General features: G+C 45.7%; 2 protein-coding genes across 2 annotated transcripts in view; both read left to right on the top strand.

Annotated features, from left to right (window-relative positions):
- The first annotated feature begins 5,065 nt into the window (after window positions 1-5,065).
- Window positions 5,066-25,146, top strand: part of LOC149351813 (sulfotransferase ssu-1-like) — a 46,219-nt gene continuing 26,138 nt past the window's right edge. Inside the window, exon 1 of the mRNA XM_089581142.1 lies at window positions 5,066-5,170. The gene's annotated coding sequence lies outside the window, so the exon portion shown is untranslated. The remainder of the gene's footprint in view (window positions 5,171-25,146) is intronic.
- On the top strand, window positions 5,106-24,970 carry LOC149351814 (sulfotransferase ssu-1-like). Its single transcript, XM_089581140.1, has 2 exons — window positions 5,106-5,170; window positions 19,738-24,970. Exon 2 carries the CDS (start codon window positions 19,796-19,798, stop codon window positions 20,738-20,740), a length of 945 nt encoding a protein of 314 aa, XP_089437266.1. The 5' UTR covers window positions 5,106-5,170; window positions 19,738-19,795; the 3' UTR covers window positions 20,741-24,970.

Raw genomic sequence — 25,146 nt, 5'->3', positions numbered from 1 at the left:
TCTGTGTTCATGGCAAGATACGCCCCCATGTGATAAGGGCGTTACCCGCATGTTCACATCGTGTATCAAACCAGTGCGGAATAAACGCGGGGGCGCACTTTGGCCCAGCAAGTGACACGCGACGTGTCGTCGTCTGTTCCACTCGATGCACTAAAGTAGCCTGAAAGTCGTCTTTAATTGCAATAATTGTTCCGCCAGCACGGGAACAAGTTCGGTTTTCGCGAAGTATTTGAAAAGACTGAGATGAAGAAATTTCGCTGTTCGAAACTTATTTTGAAAGCCAGATTTCAGTGCCTGAAATTATGTGAGCTGAACAAGTGTGCATAAATATTTGTAATACATCAACTTTAGACAGAAAACTGCGAAAATTCGGCAGAAGAACACAAATATGCCCTTTATTGAATGAACTGCTTTTGCCTGACCGTGTTTGTCACTCAGTAGACCCAGCATCGCTGGCTGCTTTCGGTCCTCTACATCTAAATAGTGCTAGCTCACTTTTATCGCCCTTAAAGAGGCGTTTTGTGGTGTTCTAACCTTCATCAGCATCTGCAAAATACAGCCGTTGGCGACATATCTGACTCTATGGCTCTCTCTACTGAGCAGGTTCGAAGCATTGCTTGGTGTCACGTAAACTATCCTGCATGCATTCAAATCGTACTGGACAATCTGTCCGTTCAGATGTACCTTGTTCAAACGAACACTGAAGTGCCCATTTTCTTTTTTGTTCTGCTTGGCCTATTCTCGCAACTTTTTCTTGGTTAACTGTACTTTTGGCGAGAAATACTCCTCCAGCCACACCTTAGTTCGTCCAAGTCTTTCAGTTTATAGGCATTACACAAAGCTTCCGCCTTTGACTTGAAGTTCAAAAATTTTACAATTAGTGGCCGATTAAACCCGTCACGGCGCTGACTCCTGACTCGATTGAGCCTTCATGCTCTTTTTCAGGGAGGCCTTCGATTAAGAGATTATATCTCCGCATGCGATTCCTGATGCCTTCTAACAGCCTCCACAAGTCATTCGCTTGTTTTAAGCATGTCTTCCTCCACTACCTGCACGAATTCGTTGTCTGTATCGATATTCTTCTTGACATGCGGAACGTTAGCTAAACTTTGTTCGATGAAACTTACTCGCGTCCCTATGATCGTTACCTCGTCCCTGATTTCTGCTAGAGCCTCTGTCGTCTCGGGTGTCCACCGAGATATGTGAGACAGTTACTGCGTAATTTCCTTTCCTCAAATACAATGTTCATTTTCTTCATTACGGGCCATCTTTGTCTTTCTTCTTCCGCTCCCACTTCCTCCCTTCCTCTACGGTGCAGTTCAGGTGTCCACCGAGATGACAGAGAATTACTGTGCCCTTTACTTTCCTCAAAAAACATTCAAAGCGCAAGGCATCGCGCCGAAGGGGTGGTGGCGTTCCGTGGACTCCCTGGCAGCGCTACAACACGCTGCCGCGTTCCACTCCTAAAGGCGAAGCTTAAGCGCCATTAATTAGCAGTTAATTAGTATTCAGGCACAGTTCAGTAATTAACCATTAATTAGTGATTTGTCGTCACTTAGTAATTAGTACTCAATTGGATGTGATGCCACCAGTGCCACAGAAGCAGTCATAGTGGTGCGGAAAACGCTTTCGCCTCTACGCACTTTAGACAGTCAAAGTGCCCCCTGAATTTTTAAAAGCTGCTCGTTTCTTTGAATAAATGTGTTGGTAGTCAGCGCCAGTCCTGTCCACTTCTTCGTTTGTCCTTGTCTTTTCGCGCTGCATTCTTTAACCATGATCACTGACCAACAAGCCCAAACAGCCACTTTAGACCATGGAGGGAGGCTGTATGGCGACAATGTAGGAAACAACGGTAACCGTCCGAAAAGTGGTTACAGTGGAAGGAGGATGGTATGGCGAGAGCGTGAGAACGTGCACCTGGTACGTGGTTGCCATGGGAACCAACCGGTAGTACCCTAGAAGGAGAAGGATGGTTGCCGTGGAAGGAGGGTACGGCGAGAGGAGGAGGTCACGGCGAGAGTGTAGGAAGGTGTACCACGTGGTTACTGTGGAAGGAGGGGGAAGGGCATGGCCAGAGAAGAGGAAGGTAGCATGGTCCATCTGCAGTAGCTGAGTCTGCGGAACGCGAAATCCAAGGAGAAGATCATCAGAGGCGCTGCGCCTCTAGAACGGCGGATCGGAGAGTAGACCTTGACAAAAAACTACTATGGGTGAAATACTAAAAAATGCGCCCTAGAACTATAAATATTTGAGGTCGCTCTCATATTCTTTACTAAAACATATCGGCAAGTACAAATCCCTTAGCAGCTGTCGCTGAATCTCGCGTTAACCACTGCTAACCGTCCTGTCATTTTTTTTTTCATTTCAATATTCCTTTTTTTTTCTGAAATCAGTATTATTAAGCAAGGTCACTGGAACTCGAGTCTGTTTACACAGAACTTTGTAATAAAAATGGGGTATTCGCTTTCGAGTGTTATGACAGTGTTATCCAAGCTTGTTAAGAGCATAACATAAATAAATAACATTTGGATTCTTTAGCAAGGAAAAATAGTGCTTCCGACTGAGGTGAGTTTCCAGTAGGCTGGGGATAATGGCTGTTCCTTCTGCTTTTTATCAAGGCTGTAGCACAAAATTAAAGGATTCAGCACAATCAAATGCAGCAGTTATTCCTGAAAAGTTTGCTGGCAATTGGCGAATGCGCGAGTGCTCCACAGGCAATCACCCTGTATCGCCGGCGCCAACCTTCGGTCTTGAAGTAGTGTTGTGAGCTCTGTTAACGCTCATTGGGGTGCTCAACACCAAAATTGTAGTGTCCGGATACAGGCTACGAATAAGTTTCACGACATTTCTTTCGCGGACAGCAGTTAGCGCCGACTACTCACGCCACCCTGATGTATGTCTCACAATACGCAAATGGCAGGGTTTGCACTGGCTTCCAGTATTAAAATGGATTAATTGTTTTTGGCGTGGCCGCATTTATTATGTGCACCTAATGACCACGAAGTTAACCTTTCATCAGTAACATCGGCGTTCTAACGTCTTTCACCACTAACATCGGTACTCTAATCTATATTAATGATCCTCCTCGACTCACAATATCATCTATTTGGTTGTTCGTTGACGACTATGTTACACATTGAGAGAGGAATTTCCAACTGCTCTGATACTTTTCTTCACTTCTTCACTATGACATCAATTGCATTTCTGCATGATGTGACACTTGGCTCATGATGCTTAATGTAAATAAATGTAAAGCAATGAAATAAGATGACTTCCCAATAAATCTAACCCACATTCATAAGTTTGTTATTAATGGATCCGCCCTAAGCTTCGTTTCCGTCTATAAATGTCTTGGAGTACGCGTTAGCAGGAATCTAAAAAAAAAAAAAAAACTCCTTTCGAACACTTAGCTAACAATGCGTATCGCATGCTTGTTTTTCTTCGCCGTAACTTTTAGCTTGTTTCAGGAGACGGTCTCAAAACAGTCTCAAAGCCGCGCTCCTATTGGGCGGCCCTGAGCGCGTCCGTGCCGTGGTCAGGGCATGGTCAGTGCCGCGGTCAGGGCAGAACAACAGGAGCGGAGCTTTGAGACTGTTTTGAGACGGTCTTTAGATTAAGAGCGTTCCTTGATTCGGCCCCTGTATATATAAAACAGCCGTTAATTCGATCGAAGATGGAATATACGTCTTCTGTAGGGGCCTCCGCGTTCCTTATTTCGTCATGTTTTTTTTTTCTGGAATGTTCTGAAATATATTAAAATTTGTTCAGATCATTTTATTTCGACTGACTGCTCTCGCTCAGCTCGTTTCACGCTCCCGGAAACAACTCTATTCCTTCTATATCTTTTAGTAATATAATATGCCTAGGCTTTTTCTCTTCCACAAAATATATCGAATCACTGAAGCACTGTTTCAAATTATGTATCATCGCGTATTGATAATCGATTCCAAGTAAGCATTTCAAGTCGCAGAACTAACTAGTATTTACATTGTTTCCTTCCCATGAACAGCTCACAATAGAACCACCTACTCGCCCGCATCGTCTTCATCCTCCAATCTGGAGCCTTCCAATCTCCTTGTATTGTATTATTTTTAATTCTTGTACTTAACACTACTACCCGTAACGCCTAAACAAACCTGATGGTGAATGAAAAGATAGATTTATTGGATGTTAGCAACTTTGCATGGTAACGCATATAGCGCGAAACAATGTATATTCGTATTCACGGTTCTGTCCCCCGACGAGGCGAATGAAAAGCATCTGAATCGTCATAGCTGAAACTGAAACGGGAAATGACAGCATGAGATTTGATTTCGCGGTCGCAGTGCCGAGGCTAAGCACGAGTTCGCTGGCTCGATCCCAGCCGTGGCGGCAATATTTTGACGAAGATGAAATGACAAAACTTTCGTGGACTGATATTTCTGCACACGTTAAAACATCGGAGTGATACACGCTAATCCAAAGTCGTCCACTACGGAGCGCCTCATAGTCGTTAGTATTGCCTCGGCAAGCCAAAAGGTATTGACCGTTAACCACTAACTAGCCCTGACTGATGCGCTTTAAGAGCGCTAAGCACTACTTCTTGCGTTTCGGGTCTCATTATTATGCGTTATAACGCAAATCGCAACCCAGTGGTTGCCATGGTGACCGAGGTATTTACATAATTGAATAAAATATCCCCACACGGGGATATATATACGGGTCAACATAGTGTCCTTTGAGTTGTAGTGCTCGGGGATACGGCTGCCGCCGGTTACCATGGCCACCACTGGGTTGCGATTTGCGTTATACGCGTAATGCATAACGCTGAGACCCGAAACGCGAGAAGTAGAGCTCGAACTTTCCAGAAACAGAAGTATGGCACGAACTTTGCAAAGCGTTCATCTCTCTCCGTGAACATCTGAGCAAGGAACGCCACGAGATGAGTCTGAACACGCTATTTGCGCAGTATACACTTCAACGTGCGCTGCTCGAAATCTCGCTGTTTGCGCACGCCCCAACTGCGTGCGCATTGTCTGATAGCCACCGTCTTGCTTGCTTTTGCTTTGACGGGCGGAAAAAGATACGCGCATCCGTCTCGAAGCGATATGCGAGAACATATCACTTGGCGGGCTTGTTAGGCTGACGCCTCTTTGCAGAGGCTTTCGATTCCGCGGCCCACCCGACAAACGTAAGTATCCGGGAGTGTTTTGAGCGTGCTCAGAAGGCGTGCGGTAGATGAATGGTCGGTTAAAATTTCAAAAACAGTTGCACTAAGCGAGACGCTCGGAAGAAATGTTTAAGGGCCGCTTTTCTAATCCGCCGCAACGTGCGAAGGTATAAGTAGCGAGCTTATATCGGTACGTGTAAGCCCTCCATTTTCGGAATTAAGTATAGAAGGCAGCGACCTCCGGGATTATTTTGTCGAATAAGGATCGGGATCTTCAGCAATGTTTCAACGTGACCTATATGCGTATCAACTGTCTTCGTCGAAGAAAGCGTTCGAAATGAATCTTGAGCGTTTCGTGGCGACAGCTGTTTGGGGACATTCTGCAGCGTAAGTGGTATAGGCAACGTAGTATGTTGGCATAGAAAACTGTGTTCGTATGCTCACCAAAGGCAGTCGAGCCATGACAGACGTGATCTATAAGCCTTTGAGTCGCGGTGCGTGCCTAAGGAGATGTAAGCTGCTTCGCTCTGTTTTTCGCAAGAAGACGAAGAGCGCTGCGAACGGCAGCTTATCTTGATCGAGCTCCTGCTTTTTCAAAATAATTTGTGCTTCTGTGGCCTTCAAGGCAACCTCGCCGTCCTAGGCGATGGCGGATGACCCGCCGCCTCTGCTGCCTTCTGTGGTTAGCAGTGTGAACCGCACAGATCAACCTGGATGCAGTATGGATCTCCCCTCGGAGCTCCCGGGGTCGTCTAGCTTCTCAGACTCGGATGACATGGAGTTCGACGGTGGCTACACCGAGATTGTGAGTCGGCGCCTGAAGAGGAAGCTTTCCAAAACCCCGACTGAGTGTGGGCCCAGTGTGCGTACGAAGCGGGCTAACAAGTCCATTGTGACCACGAAGATGCCTAACCAACACAGTGTGAGCAAGAAGACTGCTAACGAGGCCAATGTAAGTGAGCAATCTCTCACTTACACAATTTCATACATGCCTGTTGAGGATTTAGAGAATCTCAACTCCATCAACAGGCAGACTTTGACTCTTCTCCTTGAACGACTGGTTCCGGGCCAAGTCAAAGAAGTGCGTATTAATGCAAGAAGGAATATCCTCTCTGTTGATGTCTCTAGCCAGGCCACCCTGGAGAAGTTGAAGACCGTGTCTGTCCTTGGCAACATACGAGTCCGCTCGTTCTTCGCTCATGGACTTAACACTACTGCTGGTGTGATTTCTGACGTGGACATAGAGATCAAGGATATGGACTTGGTGCAACTGCTATCAAGTTCTGTTCGCATAACTGACATCCACCGTTTCGGCCAATCACGGTGTGTCAAACTAGTGTTTGAGGGTACTACTTTACCATCCCATGTGAAAGTGGGTTTTGTGAGGCACCCAGTGCGTCCTTATGTGCCCCGACCGGTGCAGTGCCGAAAATGCCAGAAGATTGGACATGTAAGTGCTGCGTGTACGAGCACTAAAGCATGTCCGCGTTGTGGTGGCGTGCACGAGGGACCTACATGTGCGATTGAGCCTCCAGTTTGTGCCAACTGCAAAGGTCCTCATGAGGCAACGTCTAGGGAATGTCCGAAGGTGAAAACAGAGATGAAGATCTTGAAGAAAATGGTGAGAGACCATTCTACTCACCGAGAAGCAGCAATCGCGGTACGTCGCTCCAGGAGGAGGACACGAAACCGGCAGAAGAAATTGAGCTCAGTAAATGACGTGTCAATACATCAGGAGGACCGAGACCACTCTGCCGCGCAGAAGCCACCGCATCCAGCTCCGCAAGAGCCAAGACTGTCAACCACCCAGGAGGACTCCGCAGAGTGGCCACCTCTACCATCGCGTGCTGTAAGCTCTGTGACACGTCCGCCTGTGCGTCCGCCGGATGTGTCTACAACAGATGATCAAATCAGGGCGATGCTGAAACAGCTGATAGGCACCTTACGGCTGATAATTGCTGGAGTGTACACGCCAATTGCTAAGGCTGCTGTCCAAATTTTAGACGCTATTGAACCGGTGCTTGCCACCCTTTAATAGCAGTCAAAAATTATGGCTCTACCGTCGTCAGCACCCTCACTACAGGAGAGAATCTCTCGATCGGCAGTATTACAATGGAATGCTCGAGGTCTGCGAGGCCGCCTAGCAGATTTCAGGCAGAGGATTTTCAAGTACCGATTTCCAGTGCTTGTAATATGTGAGCCTAATATCACATCTCCTTTTCGACTGTCTGGTTATGAAAGTTTCCTCTCTGAAGCGGCTGGGCATTTGAGCAAGGTACTACTATGCGTCCGTCGTGACCTCACTTACATTCGGCATCAAATTCCTGGGGGCAGTAGCAACGAGTATGTAGCAATCACTGTGACTCTGAATGGGCGCACAATCTCTATTATAGGTGGCTACATACCACCAAGGGGTCGATTTGATGCCCTACGACTACAATCGCTACTCGACAGCGTTTCAGAGCCACATATAATAGTAGGAGATTTCAATGCGCATCACCACGGCTGGGGAAGCGCCATTACGAACGTTCGAGGACGGGATATCGCCACGTTCATGGACAATGCAGGTCTTGTTTTGCTCAATGATGGCGCGCCGACATTTCTACGAGGGACTACCTACAGCAGCTGCCTGGACCTTGCATTTGTATCCAGGCGCCTCTCATCGTTCGCAACGTGGTGTGCTGATATTGAAACTTATGGAAGTGACCACATACCAACGTATGTGCAGCTACGGTGGTTTCACCGTCTTCCCAATGCCAAAATACGTTGCACCGACTGGAGTGCTTTCCGCATTGCTCTAGAAGAAACCTGTGGTAACCTCGCTGATCCAACAGACGTGGAACAGCGTATTATTTCGGCCATGCAAGATACAACGCGCAACATCTCAGCGCCCAATTCCACAGCTCCAGTGGATGTGATCTACGCGCAGCTTCGGGCGATTCGTCGGCGCGCAGAAAGAAAATACCGGAGGACAAAGGATGTCTCGGATCTCCGGGCCTCTCGACGTGCCCAGAAGCAAATACAGCGCTATTTGGAGAACCTAGGCAAACAACGGTGGCGGTCATTTTGCAGCAGATTGGATCCCCGCAAACCACTCTCCAAAATCTGGCACGTCGTTCGAGCACTGCCGACATTTCCCCAGCAGAAACACCCTTTCCGTGCATTGGCACTTTATGAAAGACGGCAAGAACTAGAGGTGGCAGAGGATTTCTGTTCGAGAATTGCCGGAAGCGCTTCTTCACCTCGGCAGCATCGATGTGCTCCCCCCACGATGGACGATCGACTGGACATCCCCTTCACAATTCAAGAACTGAAAGCGGCTCTTTCTGCTTGTACACATCCTTCGTCCCCAGGACCTGATGGAATAACATACAATGCGCTTCGTCATCTAGGCCCACAGGTAATGGAAGCCCTCTTAACATTGTTTAACCACTCTTGGGCCTCTGCCACTGTTCCACAGCAGTGGAAAAGAAGCCGCATTGTGGCCTTGCTCAAACCAGGGAAATCGCCACTCGACTTAGCATCCTACAGACCAGTAGCTCTGGCAAGTTGTATTGGCAAGACGATGGAGCGTATGGTGCTAACCCGTCTAGAATGGTTCCTTGAAAAACGTGAACTGTACCCTTCCACAATGACGGGTTTCCGCAAAGGCAGGTCTGCCATCGACAGTGTAATTGATCTCGTGTCAACGGTAGAACATGAAAAACGCCGTCACAGGTTGACTGCTGCTCTTTTCCTCGACATCAAGGGCGCATTCGATAATGTTCAGCATGATGCAGTACTAAATGCACTCGATGAATGTGGCATAGGCGGACGTCTACACAATTGGATTGCAAGCTATTTGACAAACCGGACAGTCTACATGGAGACTCTTGAAGGAGACACAGCAGATCATCATGTTGCTTGTGGTGTTCCTCAGGGAGGAGTGCTTAGTCCAACGTTGTTCAATCTCGTGCTCATTGGCCTTTTCAAACAACTGCCGAAGACTGTTTCGATATCCGCCTACGCAGACGATATTTGCATATGGACATCAAGTGTCACGCGTCCCCAAGTGCAAGCAAGATTGCAGCTTTCGGTTTCCATTACGTCTGCGTACTTGCGCCGTCAGGGGCTTGAACTTTCGCCAACTAAAAGCGTAGCATTGGCTTTCACACGCAAGTTAATGGCGTGGTATCCGGTCACAATCGACGGGCAAATTGTTCCATACGTAACACATCACAAATTCTTAGGTGTTACGATAGACCGTGACCTGTCCTGGACGAAGCACATTTCTGTGCTCAAGAAAAAGCTCGACAGCTTTGCAAGCATTGTGCGGTGTATGGCAGGAAAATGTTGGGGTCCCTCTGAGCGATCTTTACTACATGTGTACCAGGCGCTGGTAGTCGGTCTTCTCAGATACAGTGCACCTGTTCTCTCGGGAGTCAGACTATCAGGCCTGCATGTGCTTGAAAGCGCGCAGGCTCGTGCTTTAAGAGTATGCTTGGGTTTGCCATGTAAAACTTCTACATGGGGCACATTTTATGAGGCCCGAGCCTGCCCAGCACGAATTTATTTTCAACAGGAGCCACTTCGTGTGCATTTGCGGCATCTGACCAGGCATCGTCATCACCCCCTGACCAACATTAGTGCGGCGCGTCCAGATGCAGCTTTTTCCAGAGCCCTTAGGATGCAGCGCAATGCGGTGCCTTCGAACTACGCGCCACACCAGATTGCGGAGGTGCCACTTTGGGCAGTACCAAAACCATCTATACGGACAACAATCCCAGGGATAACAAAGAAGACGCACATTCCAACAGTCGGACTGAAACAGCTGGCGCTGTCATACATTACATCTATGTATACTAACACCCAGCATGTTTTCGTGGACGGATCCGTGACGACCACTTCTTCAGCTGCAGCGGTGTTAGTGCCAGGAAATGCCTCATGTCACCGTTTCAGGCTCATGCACAAAACGTCCTCTACGGCAACCGAATTGGCAGCCATACGAGAAGCCGTCCTTTATATTGGTCACCAGCCAGCGCAGCAATGGACTATATTCTGCGACTCGAGATCGGCATTGCAGGTCGTACAAACTTATCTAAAACCAAGGGCATGCGAGCAGCTGGTTCAACAAATTGTGGTTTTGTTAGCCGAAGCTTTCCACCGCGGCCATATCATAAAGTTTCAATGGATACCGAGCCATTGCGGCATAGCGGGAAACGAGCGTGCTGACGCCGAGGCTCGGATGGCACATAGTGATGGTGCTTTCATTGAGATAGCCTTTTCTAGATCAGACATTGGAGCCTTGTTGGCGCATTTAATGCAAGCGGCAATGCAGTCGCACTGGCATGATTCGAGTCATCAACAGGACCGCGTCTGTAAGCTTGACGCTGGCTCACGATTACATTTGCCATCTATGGTGGTGCGACGTCATGGGACTTTACTCCACCGGCTACGGCTTGGCGTTGCCTACACCAAACACTATCTTCACAAGATCGGCATCGAAAGTGACCCAAATTGCGCACAGTGCCACACTCCAGAGACTATTGGACACCTTCTTTGCGAGTGCCCGAACTATACTGCTGAAAGAACAACATTGGAGGCGACCGTGAAACGACTGGACTCTCGCCCTCTCTCTGAGGAAACTCTTCTGGGCGCCAGGACGAGACGTTCTGATTGGTGCCGTGTGACAAAGGCCCTGCTCAACTTTTTGTGTGAAACAGGCCTGGATACTCGTCTGTGACCGCCTGTGCACAACCTACATGGTTAATGACATGTGTCGGTGTTTGTATTGCTGACACCAGTTTTATGAGTTTTATGTGCGTCTACTCACCGCGATGCGAGTGCCAGCCAGTGTGGTGTGTGTGTGTGTGTGTAGACATCACCCGAGAAACTCATTGTATTATGCCATCATCAGCCTTCATTCGCACTTTCCTTTTCCTCCTCTTCCCTCTCCCCTGTGTGGAGTAGCAGGCCAGGGCTATGTTACCACCGGCCGACCTCTCCACCTTTCCCTCATTAAAATTCCTTTCTCTCTCTCTCTCTCACCGCAAAGCTAGTTGCAAGTCGGTAGTGCTAATATTTTAAACATTTTGCAAGTGTCAGATAGCCTTCGTCGTTTTATAATATGGAGGCGTGCGCAACAGCGCTGTTTCAAATTTGGCCTTGCGAAGGCTTCACTGACTTGTGACACACACGCACGCGAACGCAGACGACAAGCAGTCAATACGGTGTGCAGGGACACCTTTAAGATCTAGTCACTCTGCTGATTGTTTGATGATGTCCTATCGCTTCCATAGCGCTGCAAACAAGTTTTGAGATGATTATAAGGGAGTTCATAGATGGTGAAAGCCGGGAACCCGTGTTGGCCACGTCTTGTTTCGCCTACTTCTGTTTTGTTCTCTTCAGCTCGAGTGGCAGCGGAGATTACTGAGTGGTCCAAGGCATCGGAAAATAATGTTTCTGTGTTTACGTAGCCGCTGGTTCGAGCACGATTCGGAAGAAATGTTTCGTATAAGTTCTGCTTCATGTTCGTATTTATCTTTGCCCTCATATTCGACTTCAGGTCCACCGCAGATTCCAGACGATGTTCGCGTTACGTTGCCGATAATGAAAGCTGCAAGCGTGTCACGTTTAAAATAAACATTAGAATAAATGAAGAAATCGGCAGTCACGCAGGCAGTGCCTAATCAGGGCGCGGAAAAGGCATACCTAAAGGTGCTAGAAAATGTCTACGTGTAAGGATGTACAGCGTCACCATAGCCCTGCACAGGAAATGTTATAAAATACGATCAGGAAGGGCTTCACGCAGGGTGATACAGCCTCTCTACTGTCATGAGTCGTTCGTTTGTATCAGGTATTAAGGCTCTTAGAGTGAAAGAATTGGGGAATGAATGTTAGCTGTGTGATTGAGAACGTCTGGAGAAGGCTTTATTGCCACCCGCACGAATGGCTTTTCAGACAAAGACGAAGATGGGAGATGATGATGAATACAGACAGATGAAGATGATGTTGACGTACAGTGCACACACTAATGAAAACCTTAGTGACCTCCCATTTCCTGATGCCATTACCTTTTTAATAGCTCAGGCGAATAATTACAGCGCGCCAAGAATTGAAATTGGACGTGGCACTGTTTTCTAAATAAACTGCAACACAGAACAGGTTGGGTCCCAGCAAGAGCTTGTCAGAACTTTCATGGCGGCAGCCGTCCTAGGCCCAACCGAGACGTTTGTTTCAAACAACTCTGTGAAAACTTTCAGCCAGTCTAGAAATCGCCTTCTGCGAGCTGCTTATATAGTTCAGCCAGCAACGGCTGTTTGAGCTGGGACCAGTGTAGACACAACATTTTCTAAACCCTGCCGCTCTTTCGACAAGTAAAGCCCGTCTTCGCGGATGAAAATCGTCACTGGATTCTCCGAGGTTTTACCAACCGTAATTGCATGACACATGTCCCCATCCACCCTGTCAGGCGATCCGAAGTTGGCGTCTTTAAAGGGACTATGAAACAAATTAATTGAGATTACGTAAAGATAGGCAATCCATCACCCGTCACCCCAGCGAAAGAATTTTCGAGCTAGCATGAATAACAACGAAGTTATAGACGATTAAAAATCACGCTCCTCCTCTCCCCCCTCAACTCATACGCGCGGAGCACCAAGAAAAAAGAAAGAAAACAGCTCCGGGACTGGGCTCCGCCCATGAATACGTCATTCGCTGACGTTCGGTTTACGGCTTCCGGTTGTCGCACTCCCGAAGAGCAGCGTGCGTCGGCAGCGCCTCTCCGGTCTCGGCGCTTTCTTTGCTCCCGAACTCCCGGCAGAAAGAGGCGGCAGAGGTAAATTGGAAACATATGCGTGAAGGCAATGCCCTGGCCCGCGCTTGCCCGAGGGGGTCGCGCGGCGCCTCGAGCAGACGATTTTCACCGCTACCGGAAGTGTGCCCGTGACGTCGTAGCTGCCGCGGCTCGAGCGAATGACAGCGTGTGGTGGCCTACCGACGTCATGGGACTAGTGACGTCTGTTTTCCCGGTTTTGGTTTCAAAATCGCTCCCAACGAAGACACCAATCGGCCCGCGAATTTTAAAAAACACGATTTTTAAAAATCCATAATAAATTGCCGGCTCAGTTCCGAAGACTCATACTTGGTGTCAGTGCTTCTGAGCATAACTTCTAACATTTACAAGCGTCTTTTAATTCTTTTCATGGTCCCTTTAAATGCAGCCAGCGAAGGAGAGTCATTGCCGCTGTAGACATAGTGACGCTGCAGCGCTGAGCTGACACTACTGATACTGCGCTGCAATGCGTACAGTCTGCGACACCCTTGTGTAGAGCGCTCGAGCAGTCTACACCACACAGTCAATAGTGAAATTAGAAAGGTCTCCACGGTTTGCGAGCAAATTGCTTGTGTCCACATTGCACGCAGGTTCTTTTGGCGCTACTACCACGCAAGCTTAGCCTTGAAAAGCTAGACGCTATGACAAGGCACCGAGTTTTATGCAGGGAGGACGGCGCTCGAGCGCTCTATACGCAAGTGTGACGCAGACTGTACGTGTGTTCTCTGTTCGAACATCGTATGGTCGTGTTCTTGATACTTTCTTGGGAAAGTAAAGGGTAAAGGAATGATTTGCGGAACACTATGTTCAGAAGTAAATATATTAGATGGACCACTTGATACAAGTGCAGGTTCATAATGAGACGCACAGCGCAAGAACAACGCGATTCAAGATCAAATCCCAGGGCGAGCACTAAAAGAAGTGCTGGCCTGGTTAATCGGCTGAAGGCAAATTAAAGCACGCAACCCGTCAACGACACCCATCTAGTGGCGAATGATGTGGAAAGAGAACAGGTTTTGATATTTTTTTATCTTATTTCATCTACTCTCGCTCCTAATCTGGCCTTTCGTACTTATTTCCGTCTTCTGCAAGAAGTAATGTCTGGAATATAAACAAAAAACAAAAAAAAACTGCAGCAATATATGCAGCCTTTAATTTGCAGCTGCTGTATGAGACAACGAATTCGCGCCTTCGAAGGTAAACTTTGGATCATTGCACCTATATTTTGTATGTGATGGCACATGACACATGCAGAAAGAAAGCATTCTCACTTGATGCTCTTTGATATAGAGCAGCTTTAACAATGTCATCAAAATTTGCTGTAAACATGTTAACTGGAGCGACAAATAAACACCAGGTTTGCCATCGGTCTGGTGTAAAATAGTTTCGGATTTCCCAATGCGCATTAGGAGGCGCAGAGTTTGTTTTCTAAGCGCCACTCTTCTTCCATATTTTGGTATCTCGTCTACTAGGCCCTATTTTATAACTGCATAGCGCAGCTCTGGGTGGGTACATCTGCGTGGTAAGACGGATCATTTCGCCTGAAAAACAAAAACAAAAAATAGAAGCTCACCGTGTCGCCCCAAAAGTGGGGCTGAACCATATCCCAAACCGGTTCAGGTCCCTGTGAGCCAGACACGCAGGAGAAGGGCTGTACCGCTGAGGAGCATGAAACATGAAAACAAGCTTCGCCTTTCACGGAAGCGAAAAAGGCGACGATATCAAGGGTCAAAAAAGCGTTCATAGCTTGCAGTGAATTAAGAAGCGCCAACTCCTTGAAGATAGTTACCGATGCTATGAGTGTGCCGCCGAGAAGACAACGTGGGAACGCGAGACACATAATGTTTGCTTCGCGTAGCATTCCTACTTGGATTGGCTTTCGTAGCCTCACTGCACATCACAATCTGCACTCACGACGCGCTGCGCATCGTGTTCCAGTGTCGATCACAACGTTCGTGGTTGACCTCCGAATGCGCGAGTTTATTTTCAAGCTACGAACTGCTGTGTTTCAGTCCGTGTAAGTTCGCGCGACCATGAGGGCGAAGGCGTATGCAACCCTCGGTAAATGGTTACACCGAAGCTGTCGTGTTCACAACTACTGTTCTGCACCTGTGCTCATCAGAAGGCGTGTGCTCACGAACAAAAATACAAGCGCCATGCCCCGAGTTTGGTGCAAAACAGGAATTTCCGCATTTGGACTTTCCTGGGTACAAGGTGTGTTCTCATTGTGCAGTTCTTTAACTTGTGGCAGTTGAAGCAATTTTCTCATAGCGGCGTAATTGATCGGGCGGGCGTTAACGTTGTCACGAGATTAAAAGTGGCATCAACTACGTTGTGCTGCAGTGTTTTCATGCACCATGCATCAATGTGGGCGGCCAGCATCATGAAGCCTGGCACTATATGAGACAACTGCACCTTACGTAGGTATTGGTTGTTAATTTTTTTACGCTAATTATACCGGCGAACTCCACTGTCCTATAAACATAAAACGAGCGTTCTTGAAACAGATTCTCTGATCAGGCTTCTCGGAACGCAACCGAAGCAGCACTCTTAGACAGTGTTCCAAAACGATTGCACTAATGAAAATGAGGTATCAACGTCCTTTGTGTTGCACAGTACTCTGTGTAAAGATTTGTTAGTTTGCGCTCTTCTAAAATACAAGAGGAGTGACTTTCTGTACAGGGACTACTATGAGATGAGCATGATCATGAAAAACGGTTGTCACTAACGTTCTGAGAAAAAAAGGTACGCTAAAATATATAAAAAAACACATTTGTCTGCCAAGGCGGCTCTCTAATAGTGCGAAGTTTCACGTCCTTGTGACGAACAGTAAGTGCATGCTGTTATTTTTTTTTGGAACCTAAGGACAAACAGAGTGCACCGTATATATGTCAGTGTCTTCCATGTAGGACACGGCTTTAATGCGCAGTAACTCTAAAAGTTTGCTGTGTAAAATCTTGCGCTCTCTAGCGTAGGTTCAAGAGAAACTTTCCCTCTGTAAGCAACGCACCGTGTGCTTTCAATTTTGTGCGTTTTGTGCATTAAGAAAGAGCCGCCAGTCTTCTATGGAAGCAGTCAGGAGATTTGATCGTGTAGCCTACACTGTGATTCCTCAACGGAAGCAAACAAGATTTGTGCATTATCATGATAAAACCAAAATGCTTGATGTGGTACGGAATATTGTGTCAAATGATTTAAGCTTCACCGCAGGCATTTGTCTCGCATCCTACATCGCAGGACGTCTCAAAAGTCGGTGCTGAGAAAAATATTTCCATCAATGAAAGGGTGATTCTGAATTCTGACATGAAATAAAGGTTTTATATAAAAATAGTTTATTTTTTTATTTCTCTGAAGTTTAAACACATATTGGTCAAGCCGACATTTCCATGCCGCTTCGCGAGTCGCGGTGTGCCTTTGGCGTGCATTTTTAACTAAACAGGCTAGCAGAATATTTAACGATGTTGGCCTGGGTTGGCTTAATGGCAGAAACTTAGCGCCATTTTCTCGTTGTTGTCTAGTTGCACTACCCCCTTTCCAAGCACTGCACTGAAGCTGATGCGCTTTTTTATTCATCGTCAACCTGTCTGAATGCTGCACGTGCTGTGGCAGGCAGGCGGGCGGGCAGGCAACGGCTAAATGCAGGGAATGGCCACTATAAGTGCTAGCGCACCAAAAAATGAATCGCGAAGCAAACGTACTGTTGTGGTAAGTTATTTTTATGCTCTTTGACAAAAAGGCCGAGACGGTTTATTAGAGAATATCGGATCCAAGTCATAGTGTGCAGTACAGTAGTCTAGGCGCAAGAATTTTCCTAATACGTAGTCTAGAGCTGGTTTAGTTTCGTCCGAGGTGTTCGGCTGATAAGAATTTAAAAGCGGGGAACCTTTTTCCAGACTGATAATTCCTGAGTGAAGGAGGTAAGAAACGCATACGCCAGGATGTGGATGCTCTGATGAGTGTTCCCTTCCATGAGGTCACGTGACCCTGATGGCCTGGGAATAGGTGCACCCATGGGGCAGGGAATGGCTCTCTTGGCCGCTATCATTGAGCTCTTTGAAGTTGGAAGTCTTAGTTCTTATTTAGCTTTTTATCTATAGTGGCTCATTACAGAGCTTAATAATTAGGGGTGCATTAAGGTCCATTGGTCTCACACATATGGAACCAGATTATGCGCTTACTAAAACCTACAGAATCTACTGCGTTCAATATTGAGTGAAATTCCTAACTTTAAAGCCTACATTAACTAAAAAATCTCCTATCCTTTCTTCCTATCGCTCCCGTCTTTTTTTCCTCGTCACTTTCTTCTTTCTTTCCGTTTGTTCCATCTGCCCGCAGCTCAGGTGCTTCAGGTGTCGATGGCAGATGTCGCGGCTAGCAATATCTTTTGTTTCCATTTTTATTTCATTAATAAAGAATTACTAATAAATAATAAACGCACAAGAAAACTACATTAACCATAGTTGGATACAACTGAGGAACGAAGAGCAAGATGCCCCTCAAGGGGGCCGTCCGGCCAGTGGCATCGAACGATTCTCAGGACATCGTGGTTAATCCCCTTGGACCTGCTAGCGTGACATCGCAGGGGGTGGCAGATAAAAGGGGATTAATTACGGCTGATCGGATTAAGCGCGACGTCACGAAAATCGATCGGCACCCGTTGCCTGAGGGGCCTTCTTTCAAAGGCATCTGCCGCTTCTGTCTTGAGTTGTATCCGACTACAGTCAGCGCAATTCCAATGGTTTTTCGGGTCATTACTGCTGCTATTGAAGAATATTTCAGTGAACTGCATGGAGCCCAACTTTTTGTGAAAAAGGTACAAGATCACAAAAAATGCGTTTAGAGAAAAACGAGCTTAAATCTTTAAAACGTGCTAATCACGCCAAAATATTCATTGTTTGCAGTGATATGCTCACTCTCTGCGAGAATGCAGTTTCTTTCTTTGTTCTATATGTTTTTTTTGCTGTTTCGGTTAATTAGTGAGTCAGGAGTGGTTTTTTTTTTAATCCGCCGTGCACCTGAAAAACTGCAGGGGACACTTAAGCTCCGCCTTAAGTGTATGACACGATAGCGTAGTGGGTTATGCTTTCCATTTCGAGCAGTTCGACACCTCTGAACGCATTTTTCATTTTTTTTCAGTTGTTTCAATCAACTAATTGATCAATTACGCACTATAAAGTTTCTTAATTAGCATCATCAGGCATTGGCTTTTCATTCAGAGCATTTTGACACCTTTGAACCCCCTTTTTCCAATTGTTTCATTTCTAGTCGCTATAATTAATCAATTAATTACAATTGTTTCATTAACTCGTCATAGCCTACCGAACACCAATCAGTCATAAATCACTAGAACTATAAATTATCATGATACGATTTTTTTTATGCAGCTTGCGATTATTTCCGACACGCGGTGCCGACCATTTACGCCGACTGCTTTCAGACGAAACGAGCTGTATACGCTATCGCGCAATATGTCGTGCTGGTTGTGCACAGTGGGCAAGGATTGACATCTAATTACTTGAACGCTCTTATAATTTCTGAATTTCTCTCATCAAAGCAGAAAATTTCATCAACTCTTTTTGAAGAGTATTCATGCCTGAAAAGGGTTTTTTTTTTGGTCAGGGGCCCAAATCACTTATTTAAGTGCATGGTTGCCATTTTATGCAGTGCTAAACGCACGCTAAAACGAGACAGCATAAGAAAGAATACCAGCTCCAATACCAAAGCTAGGAAACCAAAAGCGGAGTATTGAAAGATGAGATAAAAAAAATTGACTTAGAACAATGCAAGTTATCAAAAATTAGGAGTGATTGAATTGAGGCACGCACCTTTTTTCGAAGAAGTCAGTGAAACAAAATGGCAAAAGACTATTTCTAGCACTAAAACTCCACCATGCTGTACAGGGTGTTTCACCTAAGGCTGTCCGTAATATTTAAAAGCAGGCTTTTTGAGTTGGAATAGTGCTTTTTAAGGCATAGCATTGTTAGCGGTGTAACGCATCAGAATACAGCTAAGATGTGCTAACGGCAGGCTGCTTAACTAATATTGAGTAGTTGCGGTTCTGATCTGTTCAGAAGCTTTGAGCCCACCCTGCATATCAGTTTATAGATTTTAGAAAATGCCATTCTCGTCGGCGCTACAGCGTAAGCAACTTTGGAGCCGCTCACGGCCGAAACCGAAACAGCACTAGACACGCCTACGAGCCTGCGTCACACATCGGCGCCCCTGTCACGTGCTCTCTACCCGCTCGCCGCTTCCAGTCGGGCACTGCGGAAAGAGCATTCCTCCCATAATTCCGCAACTGATTTACAGAACAAAACTGAACAATATGCCTCAGGTTAAACTTTCACCCCCAGGGAGACAAATTATGCACGCGCTTCATACGAACGAAGCAGTCGAGAAATTATATTTTTCAGGTCAGCCAAATCCTGTTTTATTCGTTATTTCATTCAAATATAGAATTAGGAACATCTAAAGCCTTCCTGTTCGTGGTATGCTGTAAAATACGCCGAACGCCGAAAATAACACGACAGCAAGAACGCTGTAGTTATTATTATACTCGGGTTTAGAGGTGCAATCACTCGGAACACTTTAGTCGTAATTGAGCATAACATTTTAGGCAAAGTTTAGAGAGCACAACCGGCGGAAGGCTTTTCGCTGAACGTGCTATCTTATCTGCAATGGGCTGTGTTTTGTAACTGCGTTTTTGTTTTGACGAACAGGTTTCTAAACGGACCGTACTGGCCCCGGAGACTAATTTGACTATGCAATGTTGCAGCTCATCCTGCTCGGAAGGTGCTCCGACAAGCACGTGGTATTCCGCTTCAGCACCAGCCATGAACACTGAGGAATTCCGAGATGTGGACGGCCTGTGGATGCACTCTTTCTTCCGCGAGGTTCTTATTCGCTCCGCAATGACGTACAGGCCACGCCCAGACGATGTCTTCATAGTGACGTACCCCAAGTGCGGCACAACGTGGACACAGTATCTCGTCCTCAGCGTACTGAGCAAGGGACACCCGCCGACGAAAGCCGTAGATTTCATGCTTGCATCGCCTTACCTGGAAATGATGGGCTCCGAGGCGGCCGAAAGGATGGTCAGGCCCGGAGTTTTGAAGACGCACCTGCCGTTCGGGAAGCAGCCGTACTCCAAACAGGCGAAGTACATCTACGTCGCGCGCAATCCATACGACGTTTGCGTGTCGTACTACTATCACATGAGAAGCATGACCTCAAAGAGTGTGACAGACGTTTCCTTCGGCAAATTCCACGAAATGTTTATCGCCGGAAAAGTTTCGTATGGCGATTACTTTGACCACTTGCTGTCCTGGTACGAGCATCGCCAGGAGCAAAACGTCCTTTTCTTTACATACGAACAGATGAAAGCAGATACTGACTTTTGGACTGTACAAATCGCCAGCTTTCTCGATGAAACTTACGGGAAAGCGTTACGTGAGAATCCGACCTTGCTTCGAAGAGTGGTGGACGCGTCCAGTTTGAGTAACATGAAAGACGTGTTCAACGACGAGGTACAGACTCTTGTGAAAGACATGCTAGACTTACCTGCTGATAAGCTCATTAAGTCCATGGAAGTATACCGAAACAATGTGACAAGCACTGAAGAGATGCATGAAGACGATGGATACATTCGCAAAGGCATCGTCGGTGACTGGAAGGGCCATTTCACTGCTGAGCAAATTGAGAAGACGAAAATGTGGATTGCCGAAAAGACAAAGGGATCAGATGTGATGAATCTCTGGAAAGATCTTGACCTGCCATGAAGGACTCGCTGGGCCTGAATTATAGTTGATCAAACCGGCTGTTGTGCTAGTGCAACCAGTTCGGGCCCCCTTCCCCCTCCTCCTCCCTCACAAAAAAGTGAGTTTTTACTCAAGGCAGGCAGGAATGTGGATCCAAGGCGCTTAAAATTAGAGACAGTGTGGCTGTGTGGCATGCACTGTGGTATCACCGCATCTACGCGTCTCTGAGGCCGTGTTGTGTGCAAAACAGAAGTGCGCTCTTGTCGGTCAGTTTTGCTAATTTTTCAGTCACTTTAACTCTCACCGACCTCTGCCACCAAGTAAATTAGTAAATCGCGACAGGCAGTGCTTTTTTATTTTAATATAAATCGGACCGTTCAATTTACGGTGATGCTGAATAAGAGTGCTTGCTCGCTTAACACAGCGTTGCTAGATCAGCACCATTAAAGGAACCGAAAGCCGGTGTTGTGAAAAAGTGCGCTAAACGTGGCATAAATATTTGTGGGCTAACCCTCGCGTAGGTGTCCAGAAGGTAATTTAGTGCATTTCTAAAAAGAATACGCTCTACTGACAACCCCGTGAAAGGCGATAGCATTGCAGCTCACTTTATTTGTATACATGGAGTTCGATTAGCCTTACTACCTACGAAGAATGGAGAAACAATTGTTGTGTGCCGCGCACACCAAACTGTATCAGCTGAACTTCTTAGGCCGTAATTATTAAGCGCGAAAATGCACACAGGGGACCCCATTTAGCGAAGCTTTCCCAGAGTCTCACAATATTCAAGCAATACCGAGAGTTGCGCTAAAGCACTGTCCCATGGCGGCCATCAATAGCGAAAGCAATTAAATCTATTCACAGATAGTTGAGTCGCCTCATAGCCATTTTAATTCCTGGACGCTACCACCAATGTCGGAGTGCTACAAGGACATTTCCAGCATTCGTCTGTGCGCAAGCTGAAGCTATGGACACGTCAGAAACGTACTGGTCGACGACTCATAGAAGCCCATTCTACGTGTAACATCGAAGCTGGCGTGCTAAATAAAACATTTCCTTCTCTCCTCAAAGGACTAAATACTGCTAGCAGACCACGCTGAATGTGTTGGAGGAAGGAGAAAATTAACACACTTTGCATTGTTAATGACGATCACGGCGGCAATGAGCCTTTTTCCTCATTGAAACAGCAGAGCAACCCGAATCAGGCGAGTACAACATACGCCGTACTGACGAAAACAAATTTTTAAATTTCATTGGCAACACTGACTGGTCACCCATTTTTAGTAGCTCTAATAAAACCACTACAATTAAAGAATTTACTTCAAAAATGAAAGATAGTTATGATCACTCTACTGACGTAAATGCATCTACTCGTTGCTTTGCAAACGAATAAACCGTTGGATTACTCGAGGTTTACTAAAGAACATCAATAGAAGACAGTCTTCATGAAAAACTTAAAGCTTTAAACATTAACCTTAAAATGCGGTACACACTGTTTACTCTAACAAGCTTAATTCGCTCCTGAGACAGGATAAACGTAATTACTTTGAAGAAGATTTAATAAAAATTCAGGGGGGCGCTTTGTTGACCTAAAGTGCGGGGAGCGAAAGCCCTAAGCGCGGTGTTGCTGCTTGTGTCACTGATGTGTGGTTAAGATGTTAAGCTTCGCCTCTGAGAGTGGAACGCGACAGCATCTTGCAGCGCTCCCAGGGAGTCCACAGAACGCCATGCCCGTTCAGCTCTACGCCTTGCTCGTCGGTAAATTAGTTTTTGAGGAAAGGAAATGTACCTATCTATCTCGCATATCGCGGTGGACACCTGAACCTCGCCGTATATAACGGGAAGGGAGGAAGATGTTCATTTCAAACCATTGAGCTGGCATGGCGGAGGGATTTTGTTTTGGGATGTGTTGCAGAGGACGCTACACAAAGATTTTCTCCTAAATTTCTACAGTGTGCGCTACCGTGTTGTTTCCCAACATGACTCGAAGCCCTATGATATGATTCTTCTGATTGTACTTCATAGCCTTTAGAAGACGCGCATGCAAGACCGCAACGTTGAACCTGTTTTTTCGCCCAGAATTCATTTTAGCCGAATGTTGCTGCAGGTAAAGTACATTTAGAAAAAATTGGACTTTTTACCGGATTGGTTTCCTCTCCTGATGCGCTGTATATCCTTACCGGCCGTTTAGTTCTAATATGTTGACTATAATGTTTGTCCTACGTAGCGCCTACTTAGGTTCTATGTAAATAGATATACACACTCACATATGTATATACTTTTTGTACAAAACCATGTAAATAAATCCCACGGAAAAAAAAGGAATGCTGGCATGGCGGAGTAGTTAGAGTGCTCGTTTCGCACTCCCGAGACCCTGGTTCGATTCCCCAACTCGACCAATTTCCAACTTTGTTTTATTTGTTTATTTCACTTGGAGCATCACTATACCATCCCTTTAATTGCTTGCATGGTTACTAGCCGAAGTACAATTGGCCCCGTTTGAAATTCGCACACTGTGACGTCACTACCATTTTGACCAATTGAAATGCGTGACATTTATGTCGACAACTCCTACGTGCAACGATGAGGCAGTAAAGGCTTCCGCCTTAAAAATATGAAGATAACACAGGAAAACTTGGGGAAATTAATAAAACATTTATTCATCAACCTTCGCGCAAACATAACATTACTAAAATTAGTGTAGGATCCCAAGTTCTAACAGACTCGGCTGACATAGTTAATGAAATTAATCCATACTTTTCCTAAGCTGATAAGTTACTCATGTGTTCCTTGTATTTACTGCCACAGACCCCTCACTCATTTTATTTTTTCTTACGGACCTCAATGACATAAACGATGTCATAACTAACTTAAGAACAACTTGGCCTAGTTTAGATGATATGCACACTTCAGTTGTGAAACTAATATCTTAATTTATAGCATCTGCGTACGCACACATTATATTATAGACCTATTTGCATACTATCTTTCTTCAGTAAAGTAATTGAAAAGCTTTAGGTAGCTTGTCTAACACGCTACTTTAACAAATTTAGCTTGTTCACGCAGTTGATCGTTATTCAATCAACTAAACTTAGATTTAATCAATTTGCTTGGTGCGCGCGTAATCACCTTCATATTAATTTCACAAAGACCAAATTCACGCTATTTAATAGCACCCAGCGAATAAATGACGCTTCATTTCCAGTACTTTATTTAATACTTTATTACCCTCGAAAGAAGTAGCCTCTAGGTGTCCTTTTGGATCGGTATATTGAATTTGATAGGCGTACAAAAGCTTTTTTAAAAAAGTGGCGTTTGGATTACGAATAATAATAAAAATACGTCTTACTTTCCACGACACACAATTTACTACGCATTCATTCACTGTCAACTACAATACTGCGTTTCATCATGGGATAGTGCGCTATACACCTTCAAAATCTCAAGCTCCTGCAAAATCAAGCACTAGAGCTTACCTTTAACCGTTTAATTAAAGTGCTATGGGTTTGTCACAAAGCGACTCAGGCTAAGAAGGACGCCGTAGTGAAGGGCTGCGATAATTTCAGCCACCTGGGGCTCATTACCGTGCACTGATATCGCTCAGTACACGGGACTCTAGCATTTCGCCTAAACGAAATGCGACCGCCGCGGCCAGGATCGAACCCGTGTCTTTCGGGCCAGCAGCCGGTAACTATAGCCACTGAGCCATCGCGACGGCTGTACCTCTCTTTATTGATTTACGCATACTACCGCTGCGGTACCTTTTCCAGCATAAGTTTTCACTAATATTATTCAATGACTTAAACGAAATTACTGTGAACTTCATGAGTGACACGTCTTTAGTTAATCATAATAATACAAGGTTTGCTGCTAATGCAAACATTCTTCCACCGATGATAAGAAATTAGGAGAAATTTACAACAAAATTTATGTGTATAGCGTTCTGAAACCAGTTACTCAATAAAATTAAATCACTTGGAAAATCTGCAGTATTCAAGAAGAGATTAAAACAACATATGCTAACCTCACTAGCCCAATGTCATGGGATATTGCGAATATTGTTTATTTTCCTATTGTACTCCTATTCCTCTTCTATATTGGTTTGCGTTTGATGGTGAGTGCTGCATTATCATTGTTACAATCCAAAAACTGCTTTTGCTGTTCTAATCGTTGCTGTTCTTGTTAAGACGTATATCTTGCATCTGTACTCAAAGTTACTAACTTCAAAACAATGAATCTGTTATTGCTTTCTAATCAATGTCACTGTACTTTGAATGTTTTTGTACTTTATATATTTAACGAAGGGTTGTTGCAGCTTTTTTTAGGTAACTTTTATGCACAATATGTACAGGAAGCCCTCCTGACGGTTCTGTAACCTTTGAACCTCCTCCTGTACTTTGTAAATGTGCTGAAACTGAAAAAAAAAAAAG

The sequence above is a fragment of the Amblyomma mixtum genome, chromosome 3, assembly GCF_055824585.1.
Source record: "Amblyomma mixtum isolate Tamu chromosome 3, ASM5582458v1, whole genome shotgun sequence".
Lineage (NCBI taxonomy): Eukaryota > Metazoa > Arthropoda > Arachnida > Ixodida > Ixodidae > Amblyomma > Amblyomma mixtum.
The sequence above is the reverse complement of the archived record's forward strand: the minus strand, read 5'-3'. Positions and strand labels throughout refer to the sequence as shown.

Excerpts from the sequence above, each read along its gene's own strand:
- LOC149351814 (XM_089581140.1), top strand. The coding sequence starts at position 19,796 with ATGAACACTGAGGAATTCCGAGATGTGGACGGCCTGTGGATGCACTCT.